The 14,296-nt window shown below is 40.3% G+C and overlaps 1 protein-coding gene across 1 annotated transcript in view; it reads left to right on the top strand.

The window, feature by feature from the left end:
• F13A1 (coagulation factor XIII A chain) overlaps positions 1-14,296 on the top strand; it is a gene marked incomplete at both ends in the record, with an annotated part of 55,540 nt that overhangs the window by 29,816 nt on the left and 11,428 nt on the right. The window contains 5 exons of the mRNA XM_079533739.1: positions 2,424-2,598; positions 6,265-6,403; positions 11,749-11,852; positions 12,604-12,692; positions 14,107-14,260. Coding sequence (XP_079389865.1) covers positions 2,424-2,598; positions 6,265-6,403; positions 11,749-11,852; positions 12,604-12,692; positions 14,107-14,260 — 661 coding nt within the window. The remainder of the gene's footprint in view (positions 1-2,423; positions 2,599-6,264; positions 6,404-11,748; positions 11,853-12,603; positions 12,693-14,106; positions 14,261-14,296) is intronic.

Genomic DNA, 14,296 nt, shown 5'->3' with positions numbered 1-14,296 from the left:
TGGCCTCTGTGCCCTCACATCCTCACTGTGGCAGGTGCCAGATCTTTTATCCATTCTGACCTCTGGGGTCTGGCACTTTATTTCATTCCACTAAAGGTGGAATCTTTATGTCAGTTCAGCTTCCTGAGAGTGGGGCCTCATTGGCGTGAAGGCCGCTTTTAAATGTTGCATTTTCATGCATGCTAGCATTTTGTATGACACTGTGCTTATTTTTTGCTAGCTGTGATTATTGAGAAGGCTATTTCTTTCATGGGTGGTGGGGCACCATGATGGGTGAAATTTGGGATGAGGAACTGAGAGACTTTGAGATTTGCCTAACCTCAAAAGGGTCTTAAGACACTGCAAAGCTGGATAGATCTATGCCTTATTTTCAAGCTTCAGATGGCCTCCTTAAGCTGACACTGTTTATGTGAGGTACCTTAGCTCCAGGAGAATGCAGTAGGAGATCTGAGCTCTTAAGTACAGGGCCCATATAGCTTTCCATACCCAGAATGGAAGTGCCCAAAATTTCCAGAAGCAAAGAGTAGAGAGAAGGCTTCCTACATCTCAGTTCCTTTCAGCTGGCAGGCATCAGGAGTCTTACTGTGTGTAACTGCAGCCCCATCTCCAATATTCAAACTGGAAGACTCATCCAGGATGAGTCCACTCCTGTCTGCCTTTTGGAGGTCTGAACTGATACCTTCTGGTTCCCAGAACAGTATGCTGGTCATTGAGCTATTATCATTAGATGTTCTCCCAGGCCAGCTGCTAAAAGAGTCTCCACAAAACATGACCACTGAAGATGACCCACTTATTACAGCATTTACACAGACTGTAGGAGAGTTAACTCTTAGATAACATTGAATCAGGATGTCTAGCCTCTCAGTTAGTGCCACATGATGAATTCTGCGTAACACAAAGTTAAGTAGGATAGCTTCAACAAGGAAGATTGAGATCACCTCTACTTCCCTATTTTGTTTTGGCCTTCTGATAATTTCTTTTACTCTAGATATTAGAAATGTGGCTTCAGACCTCTTGTGACAGAAGTAAGAACTGAATGTGATTCCTTTACAATTGCTGCATTAATCACTGGTCTCTTAAATAGTCCCTCATGCAGATTCCCTGGAAACCCTATGAGCAGAAGAACATAATGTTATGAACCCAAAATGGGCATATGTTTTGAACCAGTCAGCCATTTTATGTAGGTGGAGAAGTTTCCAGTTGGAAATGAGGGAGTCAGTGGATTTCAGGTATCTGAAGGATTAGGCCACAGCTGGGTTGGAGTTCTGGTCATGTGAAATCTGAACAGCAGTAAGAAGTGGACAAGAGCTACCGAGGCCTCACCTGAGTTCCTTACCCTCATTCCTGTTCAAGATGTTATGTGATATAGCTGAGCTTGTCTGGGGTGCTGCCCCCGTGCTGTGATTTTTCTGAAGCTCTGAAAGCTCCAAAGCAAACAGAGTTGTCCCTCTTCTTCCACTCCTCACAACAAGCAGAGAGCCTGAAGATCAAAATGCTGTCCTGTCCTTGAAGTGCCTCTTTTCTTGGCATGTTTTCCACAACAGTGAGAGATGGGCACAACCCCTTAACCCTTTGGTTATGACTCTGAATACTTATCTCATTCAGTCCTAAGGTTCACAGGAAGTCGATTTTCTAATTATAAAACAGTAGTTAATCCAGCCAAAAGCTTTTAAATGAGAATTGTGATTTATTTGGCTGGCATGTAGCTGTTCCACATTAACATAATTAAAAGGTACAGAGCGAATGAGCTTTTTGCACAGCCTCAACTGGTTTGGTTCAAATTGCAGCTTGGAGATGTATTGCTCGTTAATGCCTATCAGTATAGCCATTAGTCAGCAAAACTCCATGCTCTGTGTAATCTTACCAAGGGAAAACCTGCACAGAATATTCCTTCTTATTTTCACATGTGCCGGACCGAAGAAATTAGTTTCCACTCTAAAAATAACAGTGGACTGATTCTTCTCTCTGTCCACTGTAAATTGGGAGTGATTGTATTAAAATATCTGGGCTGGTACAGGGAGAAAAACATAATGTTAGGAAGGAAGCTGATTTAACATTTCTGAGGCTTGCTTATGAATTTAAAACTGATCATGTTTATTAAAAATACATAGCAATGAGCATGTATAGTGTTAATAAAATGTACTAAAGTAGCAACATGAATGGTCATTGTGGTGATTTAATTTCACTATTATTTTTAAGTGCCTGACCTTGATTCGAAATTATTCAGTGATGGCGAATCCACCACGGCCTTTAGCAAGATTGTTCTGTTCATCTCTTACCTTCATAATTAAACATTTCTGTGTTATTTCCAGCCTGAACTTAGCTATATTCAGTCTCTCTTGTCCTATCTTGGTCTGCTGGATTAAAGATCTCTTTATAATTCAGCTTCTGACACCCCTAAAACTCATTTCCTTTGTCTACAGATCAATTCCAAGGATGATAATGGTGTTTTGGCTGGATCATGGGACAATCTCTATGCTTATGGAGTCTCACCTTCAGCCTGGACAGGAAGTGTGGACATCCTCTTGGAATATTACAGTTCTAAGCAACCAGTGCGATATGGACAGTGCTGGGTCTTTGCTGGTGTCTTCAACACGTGTAAGTATCAGTGAGAAAAGCTTCATGCTGCTATACAATTCTTACATAGCAGAATGAGCTTTTAGGTTAAACTAGCTAAAATTGTTCCTGGCTCTGTGATGATCAGGAGTAAATGGTAGAGATACTTAAAAATGCACGGCCAAAATAGACTCAATAGCTGCACTTCCAGAATGATATACTATTTATTTGTACAGAAAAATGTATTTATTGAATCACAGAGATTAAATTTGGGGTAAGTTAGTCTTTTGGTACGTTCTCTGTTTCTGTTAGGAATGTGAGATGAACAAGGTACGTAGTGTCTAAATATGCAACTTAAAAGTGTTACTCAATATGGGATATTGTGAAGGCATTTTTACCTCAGAAAGGCTGAACATGCTACATGACAAGGGGTGTTTTTAGCAAGACTAATATGTACTGTCCCAGCACCTACCTACTGGCACTTTAAACACTTCCTATGGAATTTTTGAGCTAGATCATTGAGAAAAATTCTGGCCTGTTTTATGAATTATCTGGCATTATAAGGTTAAATCTTAATAAGTTTGCTCAAACTAGAACAAATGTATTCCAATGCTGCAGCAAAGGAGACATTTCAGGTTTTGAAACTGAGTAGAGAAAGCAATGCTGGGTTGGTCTATTTTTTTTTAATTGTCTAGCACTTGCTAACAGCATCATTCCGAATGAATACTCCCTGAACACTGGAGCACACTAAGGTATAATAGTGGTAAAGAAGGACACTGTTAATGTAAAAAATACATTTATACAGACAGTGGGGACAAGACATTGGAAGTGGTGCATGTGTAAAAAGCTCTTTGCTGATATAGAGACAAACAGTTCCTTTGCTTATGGGAAAAGCCAGTAGAGGAAAATAAAAGTGAGTCTGGCTTAAACGTAGTGATCTCCCCTTGAGGCATTTACAGCTCATGTATTTAAGTGTCAGACTGGGGGGGCACCAGATCAGCCTAGGACCAAGGGGATACAGCGGGCATTTTGGCAGGCTTGGACTCTACTTTGCATTAAGTACTTCTCAGTCACAGCTGAAGGTTGAAGCTTTGCTTCTTGTATTTCAGATGTGAAAAGAAACTTGCAGAAAAACTGCCCATGAAACCTTCAATTTTTCATCTCTCTGTTACATGTTGCTGTCTTCAGAAATAGCATCATACTTTTCTCTACATTGTACTTTTGACAAAAATGAAGGAGATTAATCACCCATCTTCTGCAGCAAAAATGGAAGCTAAATAATTAACATGTTACAAGTCTAGGCATCCTTGGGCAGCCCTAGGTATCTTTGTATTTTCACTTTATTTTTGTCTGTCCCGTATACGTATATTTCATTCAATGCATAGTTTTCCTTCTGTCCAGGTAACAGAATTTTGTAACTCATTTTAGTTACCTGAGGTAGTTCAAGAGCTATTCAAAACAGTAGGGACCTCAGAAATAAAGCTCTATTCTGACCACCTATCCTTCTGCTGGCACACACTTCTCACAGCTCTGGGGGAGAATTCCATTTCAGGTTTCTCTGCTTCTCTTTCATATACCTGGAGAGTTTTGTGCTTTGATTTAGGGAGACTCTGGCAGGTACTCTATCCTTTGACATGTGAAATAGTTCATTTTATTTCTGGTGCCGTGGGAATATCAATCCATCCAAAGAGCCTCAGAGATGTCTACTTCCTTCTCTGCCTGAGGTCGTATGGTCTGTACTTGATACTCCTCCATCTCTGCACAACACATTGAGTTCAGGAAGGCCCTTGCAAATGTTTCTTATAGATGCAGTTCATCATAGTGACTTTCAAAGGCCACTTTCTCTCGCTGACAGTGCCTCTTCTGTCTGTCCCTGTATCCCCAACATACAGACAGCTTCTCCCATTTTCCTCCTGCCCTGGCCCAGGATCTCTGTTACACGGTATTTTGTCTGTAGGCCTCTGTGAAACTGGGGCAATGCCGTGGAGGTGTGGAGCCTACTGTGTTAAATGGAGAGGCATATTTATCAAGGGCAAAATTAGATTCACTTTGCTGACTACTTCGGTCAAGCCAGAGACCTGGGGCTTCATACTGTGAGGCTTACAGAACTGTAAAGTTTGTTGAGCATTATGAAATTAAAACATTGTTCAGTGGCTAATCTGTTGCTTAGCCATTTACACGTCCAGCTGCTGACCACTCCAGAAAGAGGACAGCAAAGGCCTAAACAAACATGCTGAACTTAAAGTATTGTTTTAAGTTGTAGTTTGCATTTTTTTTTTCAGCTGCCAATGTTTTATCACTGTGACCAGTCCAGCTTTCCAAGGTTACTATTTTGTAAACTCTGAATAGTCATCCATTAAAAATGCTAAAACGTTCTGAAAAATGCTCATTAATCTTGAAATTGTCAGACAAATTATTTTCAATGAGCCCTGATGGCTCATGTGGCGGATACCTGGGAGCGCGCTTGAATTAAGTTTAATCAATAGGTACATATGGTATTGGATGCATTCAGGTAATTTTTCATCCAGTAACTTGAAATGAATGTGCAGTGCTACTCTGTATTGAGAGTCACAGTTGTGACACTAATGAATATACAAAACCAAGCAGTAGCAGAAAGGGTTGTTCAACACTGCAGCACTGGAACTATTTAAAAATACAGTTTTTGACCAAAATGTTTCCCATCTCCAAAAAAAGTCCTCTGTTGTCTGCAGAACCATGCTGGCTGCTAAATCAGAACCCAGGATCTTTTTTTGAACAAAAGTCACAACATGTCATCTGGACAGGCTGAGATTATACGTCACCCTGTGTCTCCGCTCCCCTCTTGGACTGAGCTCCATGTCTACCAGCCAGGGTGCACCACAAACACCGAAGTTTAGTGACTCACAACTGCACTTCAGATATAGCCATAGCTTTCCCATGTGCCCCAACTTCACCTCTTGTCAACTGAGGGCAAGTGTTGTCAGCTACGTTACAGTAGTTTGAAATTTAGGGGTAGGAAACATATTTTTTTTATCACAGAATTGTAGAGGTTGGAAGGGACCTCCAGAGATTATCGAGTCCTCCTCTTTAAGATCCTTCATGAGAAGAGACCATTGACTCCAAAGTACTATTGCCTAGAAATCAATACAAATTATGTAATGCATTTTGTTCAGACTCAAACTCTGATATTTCTTTTGCAAATAATGCAGTTTTCTCTCTTGTTAGCAATCAGATTCTGCCTTATTGTTTCCTTTCTCCAGACCCCATCTGACAGCATATTCCAAAACAGGGAAACTCCAAATCAACTAGGAGACATTTTGCGTTCATCTTCATTTTAGCATAGTCTCTCTTAATTCTCCTGGCTTACTGATAATAGGAGTTCTAATGTATTTTGCATTCCATGGAACCTCAAAATTATTTTTCTTCATACCACATTTGATCTATTCCATCCAGATTTGACCTGAAAAGCTGCCGTGTAGTCAGAATGCAAGAATATTGGTAACTGGCCAATTAAGCAATTGTATCACTATATATCTTGAATGTTCAGTCAAATTTGGGAACCAAACAAAATGTTTAACATATTCTATATAAAGAAAGATAGGAGAAATTATTTGGGCTGATTTGTCTGAGTTTTCCCATTTTACTCCTATTATTAATATTTTCCTTTACTCATCATGTTATCCATGAACACAGTCCTCATATTTCATTCCATTTCTATGTTTGACACAGTTCTGAGGTGCCTGGGGATACCTGCAAGACTCATTACCAATTATTCTTCTGCTCATGACAACAATGCCAATTTACAGTTGGACTTCTTTCTGGATGATGAAGGGCAGGTGGACAACAGATTGACCAAAGACTCTATTTGGTGAGTTTTCCTGGCAAATTACTTTAATATGCCAACTATATGCAGAGTCAAAAACATAGCAAGAAATGTATGTGTTTTATTTATTTCTCTTTTCAGTAAAGAATATTGCTAGCTTGCAGAAAACACAATGAACTGGTGATAGGATGATGAATTTGAAGTGCTTGTCATTTAAAGAGACAAGCTGTAGGAGATCTAAGAGATCACTACTAATATTACCATTCAGTAGTGTACATTTCAGTGCGCTGAAGAAGAGTTGACATGTATTTGTACTCCTTAGGGCCAGGTTGGTTCCCAAAATGAGAGAAGGTGGTAGATTGGGCATTTCCATCAGTTTTGAGCCAAGTTCCAAGAGATACCTCAATATCTACGGAAAAGTAAACTTCTTATTTTACTCCCACCTAATTCTTGTATTTGTAAGATGTTTTTTTATGTTCTGTACATGCAGTCAGTGTCATAAATGAGTGCTTTCCCAAATAATTCCAGTTTGGTTGAAAAAGAAGCAAGCCAAACTATTTCACGTTACTGAAATGCTATCACCAGATTTATAAAAAGAAATATTCCTGTGAACAAGAAATGGACTACCTATTATTTTAGAGAAGACAGTCCTCTACCTTTCTCCTCGAACTCTTGCTGTCTCCTTTCTGACAAGAGAAGTGTAGCACATATTGATTATATGCTCTCTTCAGTAAAAATTATGTGAGGGTTATCGGGCCTCAAGCCTTTCCTCCTCAAAGTGAAGCATTGAATGTGACCTCTGTATATATTGCTATATTCAGGAGATACTTGTCTTATTCAGTGTTAATATACTTGATTTGTGTCAATGATACCTTCACCTCATCAGCATAGCTACTCATCAGCTTGTTTCATTAACAACTTAATCCCTGGAAGTCTTTATATTAAAACTTCAATAAATCCATTCTGTGGTGGATGAAATGACTGAACCTGTTGCAGTAACCTCCTTACGTAATTTCCATAATCTGTTACCAAGATGCAATTTAAGGAAAGCAATTAGGTTCATTTACATCTGAAGCCTGTATCATAACATCACAGACAATAGGAGAGGCTGCAAGGTACCTCTGGAAGTCATCCAGTCCAGCTCCCTGCTAAAAGCACAGTCAGCTACAGCTGAATTTGCTCTATCGCCTTCCCAGGGATCAAAGTGAGACTGCTAATTTGGTTGTTCCCTGGATGTTGCTGCTTCTCTGTCTTGAAGAGAAGGATCGTATTTGCTTTCTTAAATTCCTCAGGAGCCTTCCTCTGTCACCAAGACCTTTCAAAGGCAAATGTGAGTGGCCTCACAGTAACAGCAGCCAGCTCCCCTCACTGCTCATAGGTCCATCCCATCAGGTCCATTGGACTTCTGTGTGGCCACAGAATTTGTTCACTGCCATGTTTCGGACTCTTCACCATCTTATCTCTTCTTCTACACTTCTCTTGAGCTGACCCATGAATCAACTCTCACTCAGTTTTGACATTTCCTTGTACTTTCCTATCTTCTCCTTTCCCAACTGTTTCCCATGGCTTCTGAAATCAGTTCCATATTTTTCCATTCTTTTAGGGCAGAGACAGATCATGTGAAGTCATCCTTGCTCTATTGAAATCCATACTCAACTTCAGAACAGCATTTCCTCCTGCCCTCCTGCTTTTCTTTGGCTTGATTACTTTTTGAACTGCCTTGTTCATTCCTTTTATCCTCCTGATGCATTTATTAGTACATGGTGCACATCACCCTTTGGGCATAAGTTAATATATGTTCCATACCTTTTTTATTTCTCCTCTGTGTCCTTTCTCTTCATTACTTTGTAACACTCCGTGGTAGCCCACATGCAGACTTTATATGGCTTGTGTCTTAACCTTGATTTTATTTTTTGAAGTCTTTTGTTACTTTCTGGTTTTTGTTTTGTTTTATTTGCTTTAAGAGGACAAGCTCAAGGTACTTATAATGATTTTTTTAAATGTATTTCTCACTTTTATTTATAATCTCTTGCAAAGTGGTAACAAAGCTATTTTTCTTCGTTAATATATCATTTCTATTGCCTCGTACTGCTGAAGCTGATCTGTTTTCAGGTTTTAAATACCCTCAGACTTCAGGAATACTTGCAGCCTGGATTTTTAGTCCAATCAATCTCTGAGTGCGTGGCTCCTTGTGAATGCTATCTGACATTTATTTTTATTAAAGAGCTTTTTCCCCCTTGAGATACGAAACAGCAACAACAACAAAACACGTAGACAAAATTACACAGACATCGCAAAAAGTTATTTTTATAAAACTGGCCAGATTTGGGACCCATCAGTACTGCTTCTGTCCCCTTACTTTGTTCTCCTTGTCTTTCTTAATGATGATATAAAGACACTTAAAGAATACTGCTCTTGGATGGGAATCAAGACTACTGCTACTGTGAAGTCCAAGCAGAATGGTGTCAGTGCCTCAGCAGGACTTGCTTGGAGTCACCCATACTCATGTGGGTTCACCCGTGTTCTGTGAATTGAGCCCTTCCAAGACCTCTGCTCACCCATTCACTTCCTGCTCACTTTTCTCTCTGTGTTATCAGTGTCTCTTTCAAACTTCATGCCCAGGATTATTTGCTAATGAAAGAGCAGCAACTGTTTTCGGCATGTGCCTGCCTCATAAGCAATACCAAGTACCCTTCTTAAATTGTCTTCCAGGCATAATATCTACCTGGTCATCTTTTATTAATTTCCCCATTGCTTTGTTTAGTCTGTTCGTAATTATCTCTGTAAATATTTAATGGTCACTACATTGATCTGTGTAGCCATTCTTGCTTTCTGTAACGTCTCAGGCTTGCTGTAGAATACAAGAAGTACAGATTCAATTTAAGAAATTGTGGCTGCAGAGCCAGCTCCTCAGTTGTGCTCACTTCTTCTAGAGCAAATTTTCTGCCACATTTTGGAGAGGGAAATGTTCTCCTCATCCTCCTTTCCTTGACACTCATGTGCCTTACAAACAACATATTTCTTTTCATTCACATTCAATGTCTTGATGTGCATTTGTTATTTGTGTGGCAGCAGACCTAGAGAAGTTGCTGTCCTGATGTGCTCAACACTACACAAATAAAAAACAGTGAGAAAAGTCCTGTCTCCTGGAGTGAACAGAGAAAAATAAGATGCCGCATTATCTAATTACGGATTCGAAGCAGAGCTGCCATTTCCCCGTTGTTATCCCTTCTTTGATTTTATCATCTTTCCCTCCTGCCTGCTTTTCAGATTATTCTTTTTCAGAACACAAAGTCAATGACACATCTGAGTTTGATTCAAAGTGGACTTTCAGGGTAGGTATTGTCTCTCTCAGCTTTCAAAAGCCCACCTGCCGTAAAGTGCTCCCCCATCCTCAGGTAGCCCTCAGGTGAGCTCAGTTAGCATGATTCAGCATTGACTACTCTCAGCAGCATCAAAAATTCTCTGAGTGTGCGTCATTTTCCTTGAATAATTCCTTTTTCTGTAGTGGTGCTTCATTAACACTCCTAACTGACAAGTTTTACCCTGATCCAAGCTTTCATTTCCACTTTGAAACTTCTTGTTAGACAAGCCTCAGATCCTTCCGACTCTGCTATGTGGCTGGTTTTCACCTATTATTAATGAAATGGTCAGAGATTAACAGTCCCCATTCCTGTTGCTAATATCACTGTGTGTGCTAAGGGCTATATCAGCAGCTACGCTGATGTAATTTTATTCATTTCTGCTGTAGGATATGTATAATTTGAAAGCAAAACTGCCTCTTCTCTACTCTTTCTTTCTCTTTTTTTTTTCTTTTTCTTTCAGTAATGAAATTCAAATGCTTTGCTGTCTTTATGTACAACTCCCATCCTACATGGCCTTTCTTCTTTGCTTGTGCTCTCCCTGGAGCACAGGTAACACTGCAGGAATAAAGTCACAAGATCCATCTTGCCTACTCGTTTGAAACTTCCAGTCCACATTGGGATGATGCTGTAGTATGAGGCCTGCCCCGAAAGTAATGCCTCCTATTTTATTATGTTGGCCCCTGACATCAGACGTAGATGTCAGTGATGTGACAGTAGAGGTTGGACCTTTTCCGCAATATTGCATTATATTTTGCTGCCGTGTGACAGATGGCAGCAGAGTAGTAGTCTGACAAATTGATGTCTGACTTGGAAATGGATAGGAAGAGAATATTTGGAATTGAATTCCTCCATGCAAAAAAAAGTAAAAAAAGAATGCACCCATTGGCAGTCATCAATGCTTGCTGAATGTTTATAGATACCAAACAGGGGACGTGAGCACAGTGAGGTAGTGGGTGGTGTGTTTCTGCAGGGGCAACAGTGAAAGACAAGGCACATTCTGGATGGCAATGCACAACTCACACCACAAAATGAAGAGCTCTTGTTCATCAGTGGTGAAAATGATCATCTAGTGATGATGACTGTGTTGAAAAGTAGTGGTTTGTAGCTGAGAATTCGTTCTACTAAATAGTGTGATTGTGCTCATTGTATCTGTTGTAGTTTCCATGGAAATAAACAGGAGGCATTACTTTTAGAGCAACCTATCTCTTTTTGCTGCACATCCAACTAAATAAAGGCATTTCAAGCCTAAGCACATAGATTAATCTTTCTGATAAATTCATCTTCCAGAGATACTGTCCTATCCCTAAGGCATCACCTGTTCTAGGAATGGTCATTAGTGGATTTCATGGAAAGTTGTACCTTCTTGTAGTGTAACCTCCCTCACTGGTCTGAGGGACAAGAAATTCCCAATAAAGATAGTCTTACAAAGCCTGCCTTTTTCTCAACCAACATGGAAACCAGCTGAGCATAATTTTTTCAGCCACGAAAACAAAGCTACACACTATATTCTTGAATTGATCCTGAAATAGAGGTACCAAAGCTTCAATTTTACTAGTTACAAAGCATACCAAGTTTCAGTGGCTTGAAGAAGATTCAAAGCTTGCATTTGTAGGCATATTAAATTGGAGATGTCTTCCACTGATGGAAAGGATTGTAGCCACCTTGAGGTCCATTTTTAAGGACATCAGACTGGAAAGAGATTGTAATGTGGGTAACTCTCCATATACCCCAACAGTCTACAAGCACTGGAATCTTTTCTCAGTTATATTTGCATTCAGCACACAGTAGAAGAATAAAATCTTCTTCAACTTGCAGGCAGAGATCTATAATGACAGACTGTGGCCTTCAGATGTTAACTAATAGTCATCAAACCAATAGACTTAAAATCTATTCTTTAAAAAGAGCAGACATTTTCACCCTAAATTGACAGGTGTTGTTATTGGAGTAATGACAAGTCACAGATTTGTTGTGGTATTTCTGCTTCTTTCCAAGAATTTAGTATTCTGATCTCATCTCCTTTCTAAGGAACTATCATTGCTGGAATGAAGCTTGGATGACCAGACCCGATCTTCCTGTTGGTTTTGGAGGATGGCAGGCTGTTGATGGTACACCCCAAGAGACCAGTGATGGTAATACTGCTTGAAGTCTTCCTTAACTCTCTTTGCAGTGCTTGAGGGTTGTTTTTTTTTTGTGATAAATGAATAGACTGTAGCTAAGCCAGTGTCAGCACTTGGACTGTGAAAACCCCCTACACCAGATAACCACACTCATTTGTGCTCAGGGCCTTCTCCTGAGTTGTTCTGAGCTCCAAAATAAGTCCTTGTTTTAACACCGCTCATGGCATATGTGCACAAAATCCTGCATTAAGTTGGTCTTATGAGAAATGTAGTTCCACTGCCAAAGGATGGCTTCCAAATTTTTGAAGAACCTGTACAGGAGCCTGATCAAATGAATTCTCTTTCATTATGTATCAGCCGTTCAGTACAGCCCTTGTTAAACTGCCTGAGCTGCAGGCAGGAGAGAAAACGTGAAAAGCCACTGCTGTTTCTTCCCAGTCTTTAATTTTGCAATTCTTGAAAGACATTTTTCAGCAGATTTGCAGTGATATCTTTCTCAGTTTAGCTGATCTCTCCCGAAACTACCATATGCTTTAACCAAAACCAACCTTAACTGCATTTTCAACCAGTTGAGACATTCAGTGGGTTTCACGATACCATTAAGTTACCAAGTCATTTGGTAGTTTCATGCTTGAGTCTTTGTTGTTTGGCGGGACAGCACAGAAATGAAGCTTTGAATTTCTCACTTAGGAGTCCTAGTAAACTACTGAAAAGCTTCACCAAACCCAAGGATTATTTCTCTCCTTATCTCTTTTCCCCACAGGTATGTACAGGTGTGGCCCAGCATCAGTTCAAGCCATTAAGCATGGTCATGTTTGCTTCCAATTTGATGCTCCTTTTGTCTATGCTGAGGTATGTTCCTGAAAAATTTTTGTCCATTGAGCGTTACCTGTGGGACAGTAGCTGAGACAGAAGAAAGGGCTCCACTGCAGTTTGTAGATTAAGAAGTTCTTTGTCATACTCACTGCATCAAAGACTAATCTCATTGTTATATTTTGGCATGCAAGCCTATAGGTGTGATATGGCTCTAATAGGTGATATGGATTTCTCTCATCTCAGCTCACCAATATAGAAAGCAGAAAAAGTTGTTCAGATCAAATTTCAGTGTGTGGTCATCCAGATTCCAGCTATGCTGGCAAATGAGTCACCAGCTCTAGCTACTCATTCTTGTTAGCTGTGACCTCCTTCTCAGGTAGCCAGCAAACCTGGTTATGTTAAGGCTTCATTGCTTATTTCAGTCAAAATTAATGTTGTGATTTTAAAGACATCATGTTCCTTTGGGCTGCTTTGGGTCAGGAAGTGCTCATATGGGCAGTCTGACTGACAGATCTGAGAAGGTTGTATCTCCATGAGGAACTAGGGAACCTGGCCCAGTGTTTTAACCTCTTACCCCACCAGAGTTGTGCCCAGGACTGCAGCAGCTGTAGAGCAAGTCTTGCTCAAATTGAGTTGTATATAGCTTAGCACAGAAGAGAATAAGTATATTTTATCTATGAAACACTCTCCTCTGGAATAAATCTCTTGATGTGAGGAATGTGTAATCCTGCTCCCCAAGTCTAAATGATATTTCTGTAGCTTACTCAGGTTTACTCTGACTGATGTTCTGGGGTTGCATATAGTAAAATGCATCTAGTAATTATTGTGAAGTATGTCTAATTTTAAACATGGTATTTCAGTGTAAATAGTAGGACTTCAAATCAATGCAGGGAGAGTAGCCCCACAGAAAGAGATCTGGGGGTTCTGATTGACAGCAAACGAAATGTGAGCCAGCAGTGTGCCCTGGCAGCCCAAAGGGCCAATCATCCCTGGGGTGCATCTGGCCCAGCACTGCCACTGGGCAAAGGAAGGGGTTGTCCTGCTGTGCTCCATACTATGCTTTCACACCTCTAGCACTTGGGACAGATCTGAGTACCACAGCATAAGGAGGGCATCAAACTGTTAGAGAGCATTCAAAGATGGTGAAGGGTCTGGAGGAAAAGGTGTATGAAGAGCGGCTAAGGTGCCTTGGTTTGTTCAGTCCAGAGCAGAGGAGGCTGAGGAGAGACCTCGTGGCAGCCTCGTTGGATTTGAATGTTGGATGGTCCTATGAGGAGCCAGGAGTATGGAGCCAGGAGCTGGACTTGATGATCCTTGTGGGCCCCTTCCAACTCAAGACATTCTCTGATTCTGTGATTCTATTATGTGATTGTTTTGAGAGGACTTACAATGGCTTCCTTTGCTCTCTTTACTTCCATATATCTCAATCCTTTCTCATTTGATTTTATAGGTGAATAGTGATGTTATTTACTCAAGAATGGGAAAAAATGGATCCCAAGTGATAGAAAAAATTGACACAACCCATATTGGGAAGCTGATTGTAACCAAGGGAGTTGGAAGTGATGATATGGTAGACATTACTGAGAACTACAAATTCCAAGAAGGTAACCTGAAAAAGAATGGGACCATGCCAACATAGG

Source organism: Tetrao urogallus, assembly GCF_951394365.1.
Source record: "Tetrao urogallus genome assembly, chromosome: 3".
In the NCBI taxonomy this organism is placed as follows: domain Eukaryota; kingdom Metazoa; phylum Chordata; class Aves; order Galliformes; family Phasianidae; genus Tetrao; species Tetrao urogallus.
Note: the sequence above shows the minus strand (reverse complement) of the source record. Positions and strands in the feature narration are given on the sequence as shown.